We start from the raw sequence: 18,323 nt of genomic DNA, 5'->3' as shown, positions 1-18,323 counted from the left end.
CCAGGTCCACACACCGGCTGAACACCCCCAGGGATGGTGACTCCACCACTACGCTGGGTAGACTATTCCAATGTTTGATAATCCTTTCAGTGAAGAAGTATTTCCTAATATCCATCTTGTAACCTTTTCCTCAAAAAACAATACACCTTTTTGAGATGTACTTCCAGACTTTACAGGCCTGTTTGCTGGCAAGAACATTCTGTCAACTAACAAAACACTGGATTTCCCTGCTCTACTTCATTTTGTCACACAGCAGCTTCCCTTTGCCTAGGTCACTTTGGAGACATACAAAACTCACAGCGCTTTTCATCACTCTCCACGTTGCCTGCAAGTGATTGCCATGCTTTTTTCTGGATGATGTGCCAATATTCTTGAGATCATCATCAAGAATGCTAGCAAGACAACAGCAAATTTGGCACACAGCTTTAAATTTGAAAATACGCTCAACAATAAATTATTTTTCTTCACTGTAGTTGTTCACAACAGAGAAAGTAGCACACAAGTTGTAATACTGCCACAAGATTTACCTTGTAGCAAATTTTCTAAGGTAGTGTTAGGCTCTGCCCTTTTGTGGCGTCACCATTCATATGGGATTCAAAAGCAAGATTCAGTTTTATCCTCTGAAGGCGGTTTCCTGAATTGCCTAACACCAGTGACAAAATCATAACAGAAATGCTAACTGGAGGAAAAATAAATACTTTCAGAGCAAAGCTAAAAGAGACACCAGAAGTTTACACCAACACTTCATATATTTTTTATTAAAATGTTCTTAAAATATATGCATGATACACAGAAGAAAAAAATCCATTTTAAGTAGTCATATCTGAGCTGCCAACAGTATTTCTTTAATAATTTTAGTACATACGTATTTTCTAAAATAACAAACTGACACAATCAAGAAAGGAGCATCCTGTTTCTATTCAAAGCAATTAAAAAAAACTGATGATTGATTCAGAACATGGAGATTTTAAATTACGAACATTTACTGCAAAATGACATCTGGGGATTCGGCTTGGAAAGTTTGTTTAGAAAGCCTTATAAATCAAACTAAATACTGTCTATAATCTGTGAGCCAATTTAAGGCAATCCCATTGCCCATGGAACTCATCTATCTACGTTCACTGGTACGCAGCTGCCCAGATGCCAAATTCATTTTGTGTAAACTATTGACAAAATTGTGGAGATGTCCCAGAAAAGAGAATGGGCAGAAAAATAATCAGCTGCGACTGCTGAGCAGATGTAGTACGAGTTCTTCATCCTCTGCTAGAGAAAGCCCAGTATCTAATGGCAAATAAGGGTCCTCCTCTTGGATGAATTTCGCCTTCTTTCTTTTTGGTGGTATTTCTTCCACTTCAGCACTGTTTCTATAGCTTCTTTTCTTTCTTCCACTCTTCTCCTCAAGTTCACTGCAGAAACAAATCAATTAGTCTTTTTAATGACTGTGGAAATCAATATCATCATGTAATCAAACAATTCATTTTAAACGAGGCAAATCTATGTCAAGATAAGAGCAAACAAAATTACAATTCAGAAGAGTGAAGCAATAGAAGCTGATGAACTCGGAATGTCTAGATTAGAACTGCTTTCAGGCTGAGGTGGTGCTGCATGTTCTGCTCTCTTAATTGATTACAGTATGTCAAGATATTGCTATCAGATTTCTCTACGATTTTCTGCCTTATAGAGTGACAGACAACATGACAAAGCTGATTTAGTGATAGGTCAGCAGACTGACATGAATTCAAGATCTTGTCTGAAATAAATACACAAGAAGAATGAAAACACGAGAACTGCAATTTCGCTAGTAAATGCTATACTTTTTTTAGCTTTTAGTTGTTTGGGGGGGGTTTGTTGTTTGGTTGGGTTTTTTTTTTTTAGGTTTTTTTTTTTGTTTTTTTTTTTTTTTTTTTTTTTAGTTTTTACACTTTTTTTTAGTTTTGATTTGGGTCCATCTCATCCAAGTGACTCTTTCCACTTCTCTCAGAAGCTTTCCTTGGGAGATACTAACCACCTCTTTGCCATGCAAGGAAGAGGAAAAAGTTAAACCTAGTTATTTTCCCTGGTGAATACCCCCTTTTTCTGCTGCTTTTAAGACTTATATGAATTGCCTTTTACAGCCTTCAATCTAGCTGGTTTAATACTTGGACTGCTGCCTCCTGGCCACATGACAGCAACAGGAGGAAAGCCCAAGCTTTTATATATCTTCACATAGTTTTTGTTCATAACATGGAAAATTTGCTGTAAATCATCTTATTAAGATTAAAATCATCAACCAAAATGCATTGCAAGATGTAATATCTGTGCATGAGGTTACAGAAAGCTGATTGTCCTATGCTGTAGGGTAGAATTAATGAGGAAAAAAAGGCAGAATGCAACCCCTCACACCCTAAATTATTCTCTCCATACAAGTTAACTAAACCAAAACGGCATTCTCATCTTTTTCATGCTTGTATTTTAACGAAAACAAAAATGGAACTTCAAAGACTGAGTTTAGGCTTTTCTAATATGTATGGTTACACTCAGGTTTTTAAAATTTCGCAAATTTCTACACAGAAAATTCAATTAACTAAAACGCAAATGTTTCAACAAGAATTTTTGTAATTGCCTTAATGTTTATAATGAAGTACAAATGTAATGTTTGTGAAAAATGTTTTCCTCAGAAATATTGTTTGGAGAAAAAAACAATTAGAAACAGCAGCCATGATAAATAGCTCCAACTGGGGAATACTGTCCATAAATGAACACAGGAACCCAAGGCCCAATTCGAACTACCTTCAGCTGTTTTTCTACTAGCTACCGGTTTGTGAAATGCTGGTTTCACCACTGACTGGAAACCAGCCTAACTCAAACATTAACCCCAAAACATGACAGTTTTCAGGAAGTTCCCCAATGCACTCTGAGAGGGATCAGCACCACACCACCTCCCTCCTGCTTCCTGGCTGCCTTTCCATCAAGACAAAGGAGCAACATGACATCTGACAGCCTTGCACTGGATTGTCACCTGCCTCCCTCACCTGTCCATCCCACCTTTCATAGGAGAACAGTGCCAGCTCTTGACTAGTCATTACAGCAGTGAAAGAGCAAGGAAATCACATGAGAAACAAAACTGCATCCCACAACTGAAACAAACCAACTGTCCTACGTTTATACTGTCCTTCCCTGCCTATCCAACAGAAATAGCGTTAACAGTGTTAAGTAGCCTGATCTGTTTAGAGATGTCCCTGCCCATGCCAGGAGAGTTGGACGAGATGACCTTAAAGGTCCCCCTTATGACACAAACTATTCTATGAATAGCTGATGACTGTGCACCAAATACTTCTCCCCAAATCACTACTTTTAAAAGGATATAGCAACTTTGTTGGCTTTGAGCAGTTGTTCACATGGGAGTGGCTTTTTAGGGCTTGTTACCAATGTTTATCCTGTTCCTTTAAGGGCAAGTAGACTGTTTCTCTCTGTAGGGCTTAAGATGTTCCATAAATGCTAAAGCTATACTGAAAGTATATGAAAATACTCTAAAGAAGAAAGATTCTTCCAAGCGGCCAGTGTATATTTGGGCTGGAGATTCATAGTGTTCACTTTGATCAGGACAGAGTACAGGGGTTCACTTAAAAAGTGTTAAGGATGAAACCTCATTTAGTAAAAGCATTTTAGCTTGTTTGCAAAAGAACAAATTATTTATTCACATTTGAATGGACTCTGAAGCCCAGTTTGCATTCATAATTGCCTAATGCTTCATCTAAGACATTAGTTCAAAACATCTTGGCAAATAAAACAATGTGGAAAATCTCACAAGTTATGAAACAGCACACTTGAAACACAAAAAACAATATTAATTTTGGTAGTTTCAGAGGTTCATAGGCCTAGATATTTTTAGGGTTTAAACAGAAATTAAATTAAATATAAAACACATTCAGAAGGAATGATGAGATTTCTAATTTTTTCCACAAACAAGAAGCACATCAACACAATTATGATTAATTTTCAGCAAAAGCTTTCTGGCAACATTATGCTGAGTCAAGCTGCTTTTTTTTATTACTGAGGGATCATGGGGCTCCATCAGTAGCGCATGCTAAAGATGTATGCACACATTAGCAGATGCATTTTCACACTAATCTGACCCCTACTGGGCTGTAAGATGGAGAGGTAAAAAGAGGAACACGTAACACAGGAAGCAGCAGCAGCAAAGCCACCAAGTGATGAAGGGAGCTAAAGGCTTGTGTTTTCATGGCACGCAAAAAGTAGAGGCAAAACAGTATTTGGTAAAGACAACTTAGGAAGGAAAGCAGACAGTCATGTGGAATGTGCAAATAAGAAGTTCATAGTATTGAGACAAATAAGACAAACATTGCCTGTCCATAGAATGGTTTGGGTTGGAATAAGCCTTTAAAGATCACCCAGTCCAGCCCCCAACCCTGTTCCTTCAGGCTTCTACCAGGCTTGGGTGGAGCGGAGAGGGGCTGTATAATTCTGGAGCAGTCAGAGACACAGCTTTTACAAGGAGTCAAGGTGGCAGTTTCAAAAGGAAGGTGAAAAATCATCAGGAGATATGTTTGGCATCATGATCCCAAGGGATATCTTGTACTCCACCTGGATGGATCTCTTTAGTTGTTTGGGCAGGAAGCTCTTTGGAGCAGAAGTAGTAGTTGTAATTCCCACTTGTGCATGTAAAAGGGCTCAGCGTGTGAGGGCTGCTATACAGGGATGACTTCTGCACTTACTGCCAAATTCATTCTTCTTTGCTCTCTGCTGACTGAAGGACGGTCAGCCCACTCTGCAGACATAATCTTTTTATTGTTGGTCACTTCCCAGGGACAAAAGTGGCCCCTTATTCCTCACAAATGCACAAACTGATGTACTACCAGCTGTATCCATGAACACCCAAAACAAAATGAAATTATTCTAAGGTGAATTACTTTCTAATAGAGCAACACATTCAGAAAGCAACCCCCAATCCAGTTCCAAACTAAAGCCAGTGGAACTTTTTATCTTCTAACACTTTGAAAGTGGCATGTGCAGCTGGATCACAATTCCTTCCTTTTACCATCTCGTGCAATTTAGCTTTTCAGCTACCTGAACGACCTGCAAGGTCTGAGGCTGCCTGATGGGAGGATTTACTGGGATGGGCTGTGTTTACTGGGATGGGCTGTATTTACAGAGGCAAGGAGGTACTAGCAGCTGACTTCTCAACAGGCACAATAATTTCTGTGGTGCCAACTGCAGCAAGAAAGGAAGATCTATCATTTGATAGGTAATGTTTATTACTCAAACATTAAAGCACCATTTATGAATCCTGCCCCTTAAATAAATGCCAGCATACATGAATGGCATCTGGGAAACATGGGATCTAACTGTAACCCTAAGAGCTATACAATGAAACCCCCCTTTAATTACTGAAAAATAATCTCACAAGTGTGTTCTGAGGTGATACTAGAAAAAATAGAAAGTTTTTAATTGTTAGTATTTAATTTGCTTCTGGGTTTCAAGGTACGTCTTGACAGGCTGTCTAAACAAGCTGTCAAGATTCTAAATGCTTGAGAGTCAGACATTTGAAATGCGTGGCCTCACAGTTAAGTTGCCATTATTTAAACAGCCTGGTACTGTGAAATCTCTAACCCTTCAGTTAACATAAATCAGAGCTTGTTTTGGAGCCTGGGTTCACCAGCACTGCTCTGGAAACAACCCACCCTTGCCACTCAATTGCAGGCCACACATGAGCTCTTTCCCAGAGAAATATACAGGAATAATGAATACATCTGCTAATAAAATACAGTTCAGAAAAGTTAGGAATAATTCATCCCATAAATGATGGCATTTTGTTAATCAAACATGCTGTGCCACAAACCTTTTTTCCATATAATAAATTTTAATTCGCAAGGCCATGGCAGCAATCCTAATGAAGATTAATTACTGCAGTGCCTTCCATAAAGCCCACTGCAACTTCTTTCTTACTTGCTGTCAGAATGGTACAGTACATAGAAATGGTAATGAAAATATATCATGTTGTGTTCCTTCTTAGATCAGGACAGGCTGGGTCAGCGGGCCAAGGCCAACAGTATGAGGTCCAACATGGTCAAGTACTGGGTCCTGAACTTGGGTCACAACTATCCCATGCAGTACTACAGGCATGGGAAAACATGGCTGGAAAGCTGCCCAGCCTAAAAGGACCTGGGGGTGTTGGTCAACAGCTGCTTGAATATGAGCTAGCAGTGTGCTCAGGTTGTCAAGAACACCAAGCATTCTGACTTGTTATCAGAAAAAGGTGGCCAGCAGGACTAGGGAAGTGATTATTCCTCTGTGCTCAGCACTAGCGAGGCTGAACCTTGAATACTGTGTTTAGTTTTAGGCTCCTCACTACAAGACACTGAGTTTCTGGAGCACGCCCAGAGAAGGGCAATGAAGGGTCTAGAGAAGAAGTCTTATAAGGATTGGCTGTGGGAACTAAATTTGTTCAGCTTTGAGAAGGCTGAGGGGAGATCTTATCACTCTCTACAACTTTCTGAAGTGAGGTGGGTGTTGGTCTCTTCCAGGTAACAAGAGGACAGCCTCAAGTTGTACTACAGGAGGTTTAGTTTGGATATTAGAAAAAAATTCTTCATTGAAAGGGTTATCAAGCATTGAAACAGACTGCCCAGAGAAGCGGTTGAGTCAACATCCCTGGAGATATTTAAACAATGTGTTTATGTGGCACTTAGGGACATGGTTTAGTGGTGGACTAGGTTAATGGTTAGACTCTGTAAACTTAAAGGTCTTTTACAACCTAAATGAGTCTATGATTCCCTTACTTGTCATTCCAGTGATACAAATTAAACCCACTCTAAAACCAGATTTATAAAAGAACAGTTGCAGGGAAAGCAATGAATAGAGCCACGAGGATGATTAGGGGACTTGAGCATCTCCCCTATGAAGAGAGACTGAGAGCCCTGGGGCTGTTTAGTCTGGAGAAGAGAAGCGTGAGAGGGGATCTGATCAATGTCTATAAATATCTGAGGGGTGGGTGTCAAGTAGAGGGGGGCAGGCTCTTTTTGGTGGTTCACAGTGATAAGACAAGGAACAATGGGTTTAAACTAGAACCTGAGGAGAAACTTCTTTACAGTAAGGGTGACAGAGCACTGGAACAGGCTCCCCAGGGGGGCTGTGGAGTCTCCTTCCCTGGAGACTTTCAAAACCCACCTGAATGCTTTCCTGTGCGGACTATCCTAAGTGATCCTGCTCCGGCAGGGGGTTGGGCCTGATGATCTCTTGAGATCCCTTCCAACCTCTGATATACTGTGATACTGTGAATAATTTACTTGTAATGAAATAACAGTATAATAGTGCTAAAAGCAAAAGACAAGTTTGTCTTGGAGCTGAAGTATCATAATATTTAAATGGAAACCAAACCAGTAAGAGCATGCACATAATACTTCTCACTATTGCATGGAAGACTTGATGAGAAAAAGCACTCAGACCAGCCGTCAGCATCTTACTTCTGTTCTGAGATCTCCTTTACTTTCTAAAGTTACTAGTGGAGAAGTGGCAGTGGATTCAAATCACAGGTCTGAAGCTGTAATAGTACTTTTCTTCCTTGATTACCATTGCTGGCATTGCTGACCATAAGGCAGCAGTACCTGGCCCAGCCTGGTGCCACTGGTGTAATTGGGCTAAGCAGTTTTAGCTTGTCTTTATATACCAGTCCAAAAACTGACATCAGTCAGGGGTTGATCCTTATAAGGATCACATATCCAGCTTCAGTGAAACCATTTTGATTTGGTCTGTGTCCCTCTGTCAGAGGCTTAACCTTTGTCCGAAATGTGCTGCTGCCTTTGGAGATGCTGCTAACCACCTACCTAACCCTTGTACTCATTCACTCCTGCTCAGCTTCATCTGACACTAACATTCTTCAGATTTGTTCCTATTCTTTTCTTATGTGTGACCACAAACAACCTCCAATTGTTAATAATTTCTGAACTGCAGAGCTTCAATAAATACTCAAATACTAATCCCATTTCTCCTTCATTGATGCAGACACTTGCTAATGACATACTACATCTATTTTATGCCTTTTTTTTAAAAAAGGTCGTTTCTGTAGCTGACAAGCTTACAGGAATCACAGTAAAGATCTAGTCTGACCTGCAAGACATAAGTGACCAAATTTCACTAGGAAATTCGACCATAAGTCCCATTTCGCATGGTGCGCTGGAGGGTAACATTTTATAGCAGTATATTGAGTCTGAAGTAATATGAAGACTTTCATGGCGCAAGACTATCATATCCAAATTTGCAATTAAACAGCATGACCAAGCTTTTAGACAGAGATCTTTTACCATGACTGTTTTACGGTGCTTTTTTGCTTTTTTTCGGCCATCACAACATTAAGTTCTGGCCTTCATAAAGTCATTGATATCACCATGATTTGCAGATGAATAATCTCCAAAGACAACATAACACTAACCACATCAAGACTCACATAAAACTTAGTGGATCAACATATATATATATATATATATATAAAGAAGAAAGTGTAAGAAATTGCAATTTGCATATATTTATGACGTTTGCAGTTTTCATAAAGGAAGGTACACAACCAAGCAGCACTGACTGCTGACTTGCACACCTGTCAGATGGTGACCAGCCGTAAAAACACACATAAAACAGTAACAGAACTAAGACATTTCTGCTTTTCTCTCATGTCTAAGACCTTTTCCATGCTGATCTAACAGTAAATGAGATCAGTCACACCTACTAAAAGATTTAAAGAAGGTAACAACGAGGTTAATCGCAACTTTGTTCTTCCTCAACATTTTTATTTGAAGAGGTTGAAGAATTAGAAATATCAGAATCTTGATTTGACTGCAAAATGATTATTTATGAAATCCATCTGCTTTTCTTCCACTTTTTCTATCCACATGCAATACACTTAATTTTTTTACCTCATTAACAATTTACATTGATAGCCTTAAAACAAATATGGTGAAAGTTGCTAGATATACAAAAAATTAATCTCACATTACATGCTTGGAGTCATTAATTACTCTGCTTGTAGAGGTATGGCTAGAAGGAAATTTTATTTGAAAGCAAATTTAACTCATGATTTGTACAGCTCTCTCAATTTAAACAAAAATGTTGGGAGAAAAGATTAACAATGTTTTGACTTTTTAAATCATGGATAGATAGTCTATTTTTAAAAATTGTTGAAGGAAGTTACTTGAGGCCTCACTACTTGCCTTTGAGATATTCCTTTTAGAAGCAATTTTTTCCCCTTAAAACCAGTAGCGGCTAGTGTAGCCCAAGACTTTGTGTCCAACACTTTGTACTCTGTGTACTCCAACACTTTGAGTAAAATGCCTGAATTCTGAAAATACAAAACAGAATAGAATAGTGTTTTCTAATCTCAAAGCCTAATTTCACTCTTGGCTGACTTATTTTTGGAAAAAATTCCCCAGCCGAAGAGTAACCTATCATACAATTCAGTGACAGCTCTAAGAGAGGTGCATGAGGCATGAATGTTGATTTCATAGAAACTTCTGTTTCCCACTGGCAGCAAGATTTCTTGCTTGTTCTCATGTTTTTTCTTCTTGATCCACCAAATCCCCATCATCCTCCCTTCTCCTTTTGTACATACATCCCCCCCCCCACCTCTTCCTCCCTCATGAAAAATCAGTTCCACTTCTCCATGGCCTCATGCCCACCACCTGCCTCCTCAGCTACCACTATCTTTAACCCAAAAGCTAATCTGTCATTCAAATTCTCTTGCTTTTCTCAATTTCCTCTTTTCCAGCCTTTAATTACTTTTCTTTCATTGCATCTTACTCTTTTCAGTTGCGCCTCTGCTTTCATGAAAGCCTCCTAAGCAATGCTTAGAGCATCTCACAAGTTTTCAGACATAGTTACACTGAGCTTCAAAAGCCGACCTCAGAGCTAGAGAACAGATCACTATGTTTTTCACCCACACACCCATAAAAGAAATGTCTCTTCATTAACACCGCCTACTGGGAACAGTCCTTGGCCTGTCTTACCACACCAAAATGAGTTGGGATATTGCCCAGCAGAGCTCTCTAGTTGGCACTAGCCAAAGTCACAGCAGTGGTGGACAACACAGTCAACCGTGTGCCAGTACTTACACCCGCACGCTGGCCAAATCCATTTAGCCTGTAAAGACATGACTGATGTTTCCTACACAGGCCAAGCCAGCATGGGATTAACTACCACATGCTTGTGCTGCACACTGGAGCCATCTGTGGCTCTTAATTCTGACACTCTCCCTTTCAGGCCTTAACAGAAATGTAGTTTTGTCCTGGATCCTGTCGTCTTCCAAATGTATTATCAGTATGTTGTCACTCGCTGCTTTTGCCCTTCTGTCCCACTGTTTTTCACTCTCCTCTCCCTCTTGCATACCTGCCCTGGCTGTTCTTGCCTGTCACTCCTAGTTAATTACTACCATTAGCAATGACTGACAAGTCCACTCGCAGTGCTTGTATTATAAACTCAGAATTGTGGTCTTTGATATCTCATGTTTACTTGTAGTACTTTTCATTCATATCTGATGCAGTGCCTAAACTGATGTGACCTCTTCTAAAATCTCTGAATGTCAGGCCTGGCTAAGGTGTCTGAAGTTGCTCTTTGTTAACTTTTTTGTTAACTCCCGCTCAGCTTAAATGCTGCAGAAGCAATTTGACTCGCTTTTCAAATTTCAGTCTTCTTGCCTTCTTAACTATGGCTCTAAACATCGACTATTGCCCTAGGTTTCCAGCAAACACAGACAAGACCGAAAACCAGGAAAGTATTTGTTCCAATTGTGTAAAGATGGAAAAATGAACAAAACCTTTTAAAAAGTCCTTGAAGGAAGGTAAGGGACTTTCCTATTATTAAAATTCAGGAACAACAGAGACCAATACTGTCCCCTGAGCTTGACAGAGGTTGCTTATTAAGCTTCAAGCTATGGCAGTTCTTGAGACATGTTTGTTAAGAAAGTCTTTCTCCTAGCCAGGCAAATCTTAAACCCCAGATTGATACCAAAAAAAATGGCCCAATCATATTATAACTCCTGGAGCGCTAAAGGGACATAACACATTTACACAAACATTTTACTTAACAGAGTAAAACCAAATTGCAACCTTGTAGTCATAAAATGAATGTAAAAAAAAATTTAAATGTGTAAGTCAGCAGGGTCTGCATGGCAACAATGTGCCAACGTTGCATGTGAAAATCATAACAAAAGTTGTAAGGGTTTGTTTGCAAAATCCCTTTTAAAGAACTGAATGTTGAGATTTTAAATGGCCATAAACTATATTATCAAATATATAGCAGATTTAAATGTATATATCATCTTACAGAAATTAGATTATAAAATGTATTTTATTTGATGGACTTTGGTATCTCCTACTGAAAATCTGAAATACGCTTCTTAGATAAATTAGCTTCCACACATGACTGAGTTCAAAAGACCAATTAAATTCCAACCTTCCCAATAAATGATACTTTGTCAGGCTTATGGTAAAATTTGTAATTAAAAAAAAATTAATTTGTTAAAACCCTTCTAGATTTTAAGTTGTATTTCAAATACATGAATATAATGTAGATAGCAGTGTACCACGGAAGAAGTCCTACCTGTGTTTACATTTTTTTAAAGTCACCTCCAAACGTAGTCCAAAACCCATTCTTCAAGTACATGTAGTAAACTAAAGCCTCAAAAGCCTTAATATATGGCAAAAAAATTCTCTATCTCAACTATAGCTGAAGCACACACACATATATATATATACACACAAGATATAGATATATACACTATACATACACATAATATACTATATACGTGCAGTATTTTTTGTGCTTGTCCTGAAGGGTCAAACCCCCAGACAATGGGCTAAGCACCTGCAAATATGCTTACTCAGACAGTTCTTGGGGTCCAGGTGGTCCAGGCAAACGTATAGCATGTGGGATTAACCTTGTAAGCACCTGTGAATGTGCAAACCTGGACACTTCCTGGGGGCCAGATAAACATGTACCACGGGTAATTAACTTTGTGACACAGCTGGGAACTGTGTGTTCCTGGCCATGTTTGGGTAAGCCCCATCCTATAGGTCCAGTTATCAGGGTCCTGTGTTACCAAAGGGCATTCGTTGTCTTGGGACAGTATTTAAACCAGCCAAGAAGTCAGGCAACTTGCCATGTCCTCACCCAGACAGCAACAAGAGCCAAATGCTGCTCGAGTAGCAGCTGAGGAACCTGTCCTAACAGGCAACAACTACACCTGGGCCTTGCACCTGGACCAAGGCAGAAAAGGCAAAAGCTCCAAGGGAATTGAATCCCAGATGAGGCTACAGCCTAGCAATGGAGAACACAAGAGAGTGGGCCACAGGATCCCATTTGTGGCAAAGCCACAGCTCACAGCACCTATATGTCCAATTTGAATTGCTGTATTGGAAATGTGGGAACTGTGTGTGCCCCTGGTCATGTTTGAATAAGCCCCATCCCATAGGTCCAGTTATCAGGATTCTGTGTTTCCAAAGGGTGTTGTCTTGGGACAGTATTTAAACCAGCCAAGTGGTTGTGCAGCTTGCCTTGTTCTCACCCAGACAGCAACAAGAGTCAAATGCTGCCTGAGTAGCAGCTGAAGAATCTGCTCTAGCAGACCAACAACTTCAGCCAGGCCTTGCATCTGGAACAAGGCATAAAGGTAAAAGCTCCATGGGAACTGAATCCCAGAAGAGGCTGCAGCCCACTGAGGGAGCACACAAGAGAGAGGTCCCCTAGTGCTCTCTGAGCCAAGGGCAAGCTCCAGACCATGAACTGGGCACGACAAGAGAGAGGCCCCTTGGCCCTCTTCGAGCCAAAGACTGCTCGAATTGTAAGCCACAGCATCTGGGAAGATACCAGACAGAGGAGCTGTGAGTTGTGAGTACCTGACTAATCTGCTATGGAATCCCGTTTGTGGGAAAACCACAGATCACAGCACCTGCATTTCCAATTTGAATTCTTGCATTGGAAATGTTAGATCTGTGCTTAAATCATTTAACTCTCTTTATACGTGGAGTGTAAATAACTGAATAACTGAGTAACTGTGAATTGGATAACTGAACCTGTGAATACATTTTGTAAATAAGTTACGGCAGTGTTTAAAGATACCACTGACAGGAAATATTAATTATAAAATATATAAAAATATACATTTTTATTACAGTGCTCAAAGTTACTCTCTTCAGCCCAAATGACATTCAAGACTGATTTCCTTGGGATAACTGAAATACTGTAGACATCAAAGTTCCAATACTCCCTGAAAAAGTTAACTCAAGTAAGGACAAGTCCAAGAAAAAGGAAAACCAAGAAGCACTCAACTGTGCCTATGTGGTATTAAATTTACTTCACACAATGAAATCAGGAAAAATTATTAAAAAAAAAACAAACAGAGTTACCAACTGTGATTAGTTGCAGTTTCAAAGGGGATGCTATCTGTCTAGGGGATGGAGCACTCAGTGAGCCCTCTGGGGTCCCTGACCCATGTCACTGCCATGATTCTAGTACAAGTTACTACGTGACTCAAAATTTCTGCCTACAAAACTCATACTGACCTACTTTGTAAAGAGCTTTGAGATTTCCTGAGGAAAATACTCTGCCAGAAATAATTACTACATTCCCATTTTCCTTTTTATGTAGGTTCTTTCTTTTTCCAACCTACTTTGCAGGAACAGGAAATAATCAAGGCCCTAGACCTTCTTTTAGTCTTTAACTCTCCTTGAGCACGAACACTGAACTCCAGGGGACAAGGCTAACTACTGATTCCAAAAAAAGTGCACTGATTATCACTGCCAAAAATAAGCCTGTCAATTTTTATTCTTAAATCTTAGCTAATCCTGAGTCTAGCTGACATCTCTGGGGAATGGATCAATACAAAAGTGATGTATGAATACTCAAAAAAAAAAAAAAAAGATAGACAGGTTCTCCCCTGAATAAATGGTTACTTAGTGATACTGAAAGCAAACTAGACAAAATTCCTAGCTTTAAATGGACTGATCCAACCTATTCAAAACACATATTAAGCAGTTACACAGCAAAATGTTGTATTGTCAAGATAGCTAAGCCTCGCTAAGGCTACAAGTTGAAATAATGCAAAAATCTTGTCTAAGAAATGTGGCACTAAAACACTACTACCCTTTTCCTTCAGGAAGTATGCAATAATTTAGCAGTAATTAGGAAATACCTGAGGCAATTAAATATTTAACAGGTAGTGTTGTGACACATTTATGGAACAGGTCATTTTGAGTGCAATCACACAGAACCTACAGGATGGTCAAGGGATTAGGCCCAGCCAGCATGAACTCAGGAGGGGCAGGTGCTGCCTGACCAACCTGATCTGTTTTCATGATCAGGTTACCGCCTGGTGAACGCAGGGCAGGCTGAGGATGTAGTCTACCTGGACTTCAGCAAAGCCTTTGACACTGTCTGCCACAAGAAGCTCCTGGCAAAGCTGGCAGCTTGTGGTTTGGATTCACTCAGATTCACTCTGAAATGGGCCAAGAACTGGCTGGAGGGCCGGGCCCAGAGAGTGGTGGTGAATGGTGCCACATCCAGTTGGCAGCCAATCACTAGTGGTGTCCCCCAGGGATCAGTGCTGGGTCCCATCCTATTCCATATCTTTATTGATGATCTGGATGAGGGAATTGAGTCCATCATCAGTAGTTTGCAGATGACACCAAGTTAGGAGCAGGTGTTGATCTGTTGGAAGGTAGGAGGGCTCTGCAGAGGGACCTGGACAGGCTGGATGGGTGGGCAGAGGCCAATGGGATGAGATTTAACAAGGCTAAGTGCAGGGTTCTACACTTTGGCCACAACAACCTCAAGCAGCACTACAGGCTGGGGACAGGACCTGGGGGTGCTGGTCGATAGTAGGCTGAACATGAGCCAGCAATGTGCCCAGACGGCCAGGAGAGCCAATGGCATCCTGGCCTGTATCAGGAATAGTGTAGCCAGCAGGACAAGGGAGGTTATTCTTCTCCTGTACTCAGCACTGGTCACGCCACACCTTGAGTATTGTGTCCAGTTCTGGGCTCCTCAATTCAAGAGAGATGTTGAGGTACTGGAACGTGTCCAGAGAAGGGCAACGAAGCTGGTGAGGGGCCTGGAACACAAACCCTCTGAGGAGAGGCTGAGGGAGCTGGGGTTCTTTAGCCTGATGAAGAGGAGGCTCAGGGGTGACCTCATTGCTGTCTACAGCTACCTGAAGGGAGGTTGTAGCCAGGTGGGGGTTGGTCTCTTCTCCCAGGCAACCAACAGCAGAACAAGAGGACATAGTCTCAAGTTGTGCCAGGGGAGGTATAGGCTGGATATTAGGAGGAAGTTCTTCACAGAGAGAGTGATTGCCCATTGGAATGGGCTGCCCAGGGAGGTGGTGGAGTCACCATCACTGGAGACGTTCAAGAGGAGACTGGATGAGCACTTAGTGCCATGGTCTAGTTGATTGCTTAGAGCTAGGTGATCAGTTGGACTGGATGATCTTGGAGGTATCTTCCAGGATGGTTGATTCTATGATTTTCCTATATTTGGTTGCTGGTAACTGATTCCTGCTAGCTCAGTTGTCCATCAGCTTAATGGATTCCAGGAATCTGTCTTTCAGCAGCAACACACACACCAATAAACATGGCAAGTTTTGCTAAGTGTTCAACTACCTATCAAAGCTTCAGACTTTCTCAAACTCTTGGGTTTACTCCTTCAAAGAAACAAACATAACTATCAATATTTTCTCTCTACTTTGTTACCTGCAACAATGCAGAAGTCAGCTCAGTATTTACTCTCAGAGGCAAAATGACAGAACCAGCAGTGCTATGGTCCTAGATGGAGAAGTGTTAGCATCTTGAAGTGCTGTTGTGGGTTAAGGGAAGTTCACAGGTTAACTGGGACAACCATAGAGTAGATCTCCCGAGGGGATGGGAAAGTCTGTCCCAAGAGGGAGGCACAGGATGTTGTAATATTGTTACTCCATGCCCTTTCCTGCATCTCCCTGTACAAGGAGCAGGCTTTCCAGTCAGCCCTCTCTCTCTCCGGGCGTGTGCCTTTTGCTTTTCCTTGCAGCGTGGGGCAGGTTTGGCTGGCTGGAGGCTATTTCTGCTGCATAACTGAGGCCTAGTTTGGGGCCTGGTCAGGGGATTAGGTCAGGGCCGATTCAGATTGTATATATATCTCCTTTTACCTTGGTGCCTTTTGTACATTGTTTACTTTTTGTAAATATTGTTTCTCTTTAACTTCCAATTGCATGTGATTGTTTTTATTTTACTCCTTTGGGGTAGAATACATTCTGTCTGGAGCTGTTCAAGCTCAAACCAAGACAAATGCCTTTTCTGGTATTTCCACTAACATTCTACATAAATGCAGAACTGCCAAATACCCTTGTCTTCTGGTCTTTTTCTCATAATTAATATTATACCAAACAAAGATGGTTTCCTCCAACAAAATGAGGTTTTACAGCACCCTCTAGTTCTGATCACTGTCTTATATCCAGGTTCTACTCATCAGAATCTCATCTATTAAGAAGACAGTATTAACTACATTACTGATTTTACCTGGGGAAAGCAGAGAAAAAAGTTTCATCATATTAACCTGGTTCTACTACAAGCAATATACAAATACCACTAGAGGATGCATTTATCAAATATGGACAGATATATTTCACTTCTAGTAACATGTGAGAAGCAACCCACAAATCTTCTTAAGACAGCCCTCCCCAATAGATATCAACTCATAAACTTCATTAAAATGAGATATTGTTTAACAACCTATGCTGCTTCCCCCACCAAAAGCTGATGGGCAGAGAGCCAAGCAGTCATAAATATAGAAGGAACTGGAAGAACCATGTTTAAGAATGATGGGTCTCATTTTCAGGTGATTTTTTTGGGTTTTTTTGGTTGGTTTTTGGTTTGGGGGTGGGGTGTTTTTTTATTATTTTATTTTTGGGGGTTTGGGGTTGTTTGGTTGGGTTTTTTTACAGGAAGCTGGTGGGTTTTTATAGAAAACTGGTGTTTCACAGAATGTTGAAATTCATTTTACATGGAGTGGAGATACTGAACCGCATTAGGGAAGTGAAAACCAGAAGGAACTATAACTGACTTACAGTTACCTTCTTTCTTCCCTTTGCACAGAGAAGAAGCAATTTGCTGCTGCTGCTCAGAAAAAGCAACACATTTTCCTCATCCTTGTTAGTTCTAACCACCAACACACAGGTAAAAAGGCTACAGGAGACATTACCACCAGCCTGTTAACTTAGGGCTATCCAGTCTAGGGATATTGTCCAGACTAGGGACAATCTAGCTGCCAGGATTTAGCTGATTCAGACATGAAAAGCAAAAGATTTATGGAACTAGACATTTAGAGAGAGCAAACTAGAACACAGGAGGTGTAACTGAAACACACCTGAGCATGACAGAGCCTGGAACAGACTGCCCAGAGAGGTTGTGGAGTCTCCTTCTCAAAAGGCTCTCAAAACCTGCCCAGACATGTTCCTGTGCAACCTGATTTAAGTGTACTTGCTTTAGCAAGGGGGTTGGACTAGATGATGCCCAGGAGTCCCTTCCAAGCCCTATCATTGTGTGATTCTGTTTAAGTGTCAATAGGCTGTTTGTCAGAAGCACAGACAGACTTCTTGTTGCAGAGTCACCAATGACAAAAACTACATAGGATTTCATGCAGCATCCCTCCATATTCCTGCAGCATGTGCTGAAGACCTGCACTATGTTGCCACCACCTATAGATCCTCGTCCACACCCTGTGCTTTTCTGTAAAACTACAAGAAACAAGATCTTCTGGTTTATATAATTTAAAACAGTTTTACATTGAAAAAAGTTTAATATTGTTAATTTTATTATATATTTACTTCTAAACTCAGATTCCATTTCATTTGTAGTGTTGAAGTGTCTGAGCAATGCTGAAATATAAAGCTTATCAAGTTTCACCCTGCACAAATTTATTTAATACAGGACAGACACAGAGAGCTCATCTAAATCCTCAAATGACTTCAGTGTTTTTCCTTTCAAACAGAACCTGCAATATGACAGTAGAGAAATGTACTTCTGAAACAGTATTGGGTTTGTGTGGCAACTTTTTGGTATTGGGAGGGGCTACAGGGGTGGCTTCTGTAAGAAGCTGCTAGAAGCTTCCTCTGTGTCTTACAGAGCCAATGCTGTCTGGCTCCAAGACAGATCCGCTGCTGGCCCAGGCATCAGTGACAGCGGTGGCACATCTGGGATAACAACACACTTAAGGAGAAAAAGCTGCTACACAACAGCAATTGCAGCTGAACAGAGGAGTGATAGAAACAACTCTGCAGACACCAAGGTTGATGCAAAAGAGAGGGAAGAGGT

The 18,323-nt window shown here is 40.7% G+C and overlaps 1 protein-coding gene across 1 annotated transcript in view; it reads right to left on the bottom strand.

Moving 5' to 3' along the window:
* Positions 1-1,137: 1,137 nt before the first annotated feature.
* Positions 1,138-18,323, bottom strand: part of DDX10 (DEAD-box helicase 10) — a 181,541-nt gene continuing 164,355 nt past the window's right edge. The window contains exon 18 of the mRNA XM_054385008.1: positions 1,138-1,406. Coding sequence (XP_054240983.1) covers positions 1,217-1,406 — 190 coding nt within the window. The 3' untranslated portion in view covers positions 1,138-1,216. The remainder of the gene's footprint in view (positions 1,407-18,323) is intronic.

The sequence above is a fragment of the Indicator indicator genome, chromosome 1 (genome assembly GCF_027791375.1).
Source record: "Indicator indicator isolate 239-I01 chromosome 1, UM_Iind_1.1, whole genome shotgun sequence".
NCBI lineage: Eukaryota > Metazoa > Chordata > Aves > Piciformes > Indicatoridae > Indicator > Indicator indicator.
This window is presented reverse-complemented; position numbering and strand designations above follow the sequence as displayed.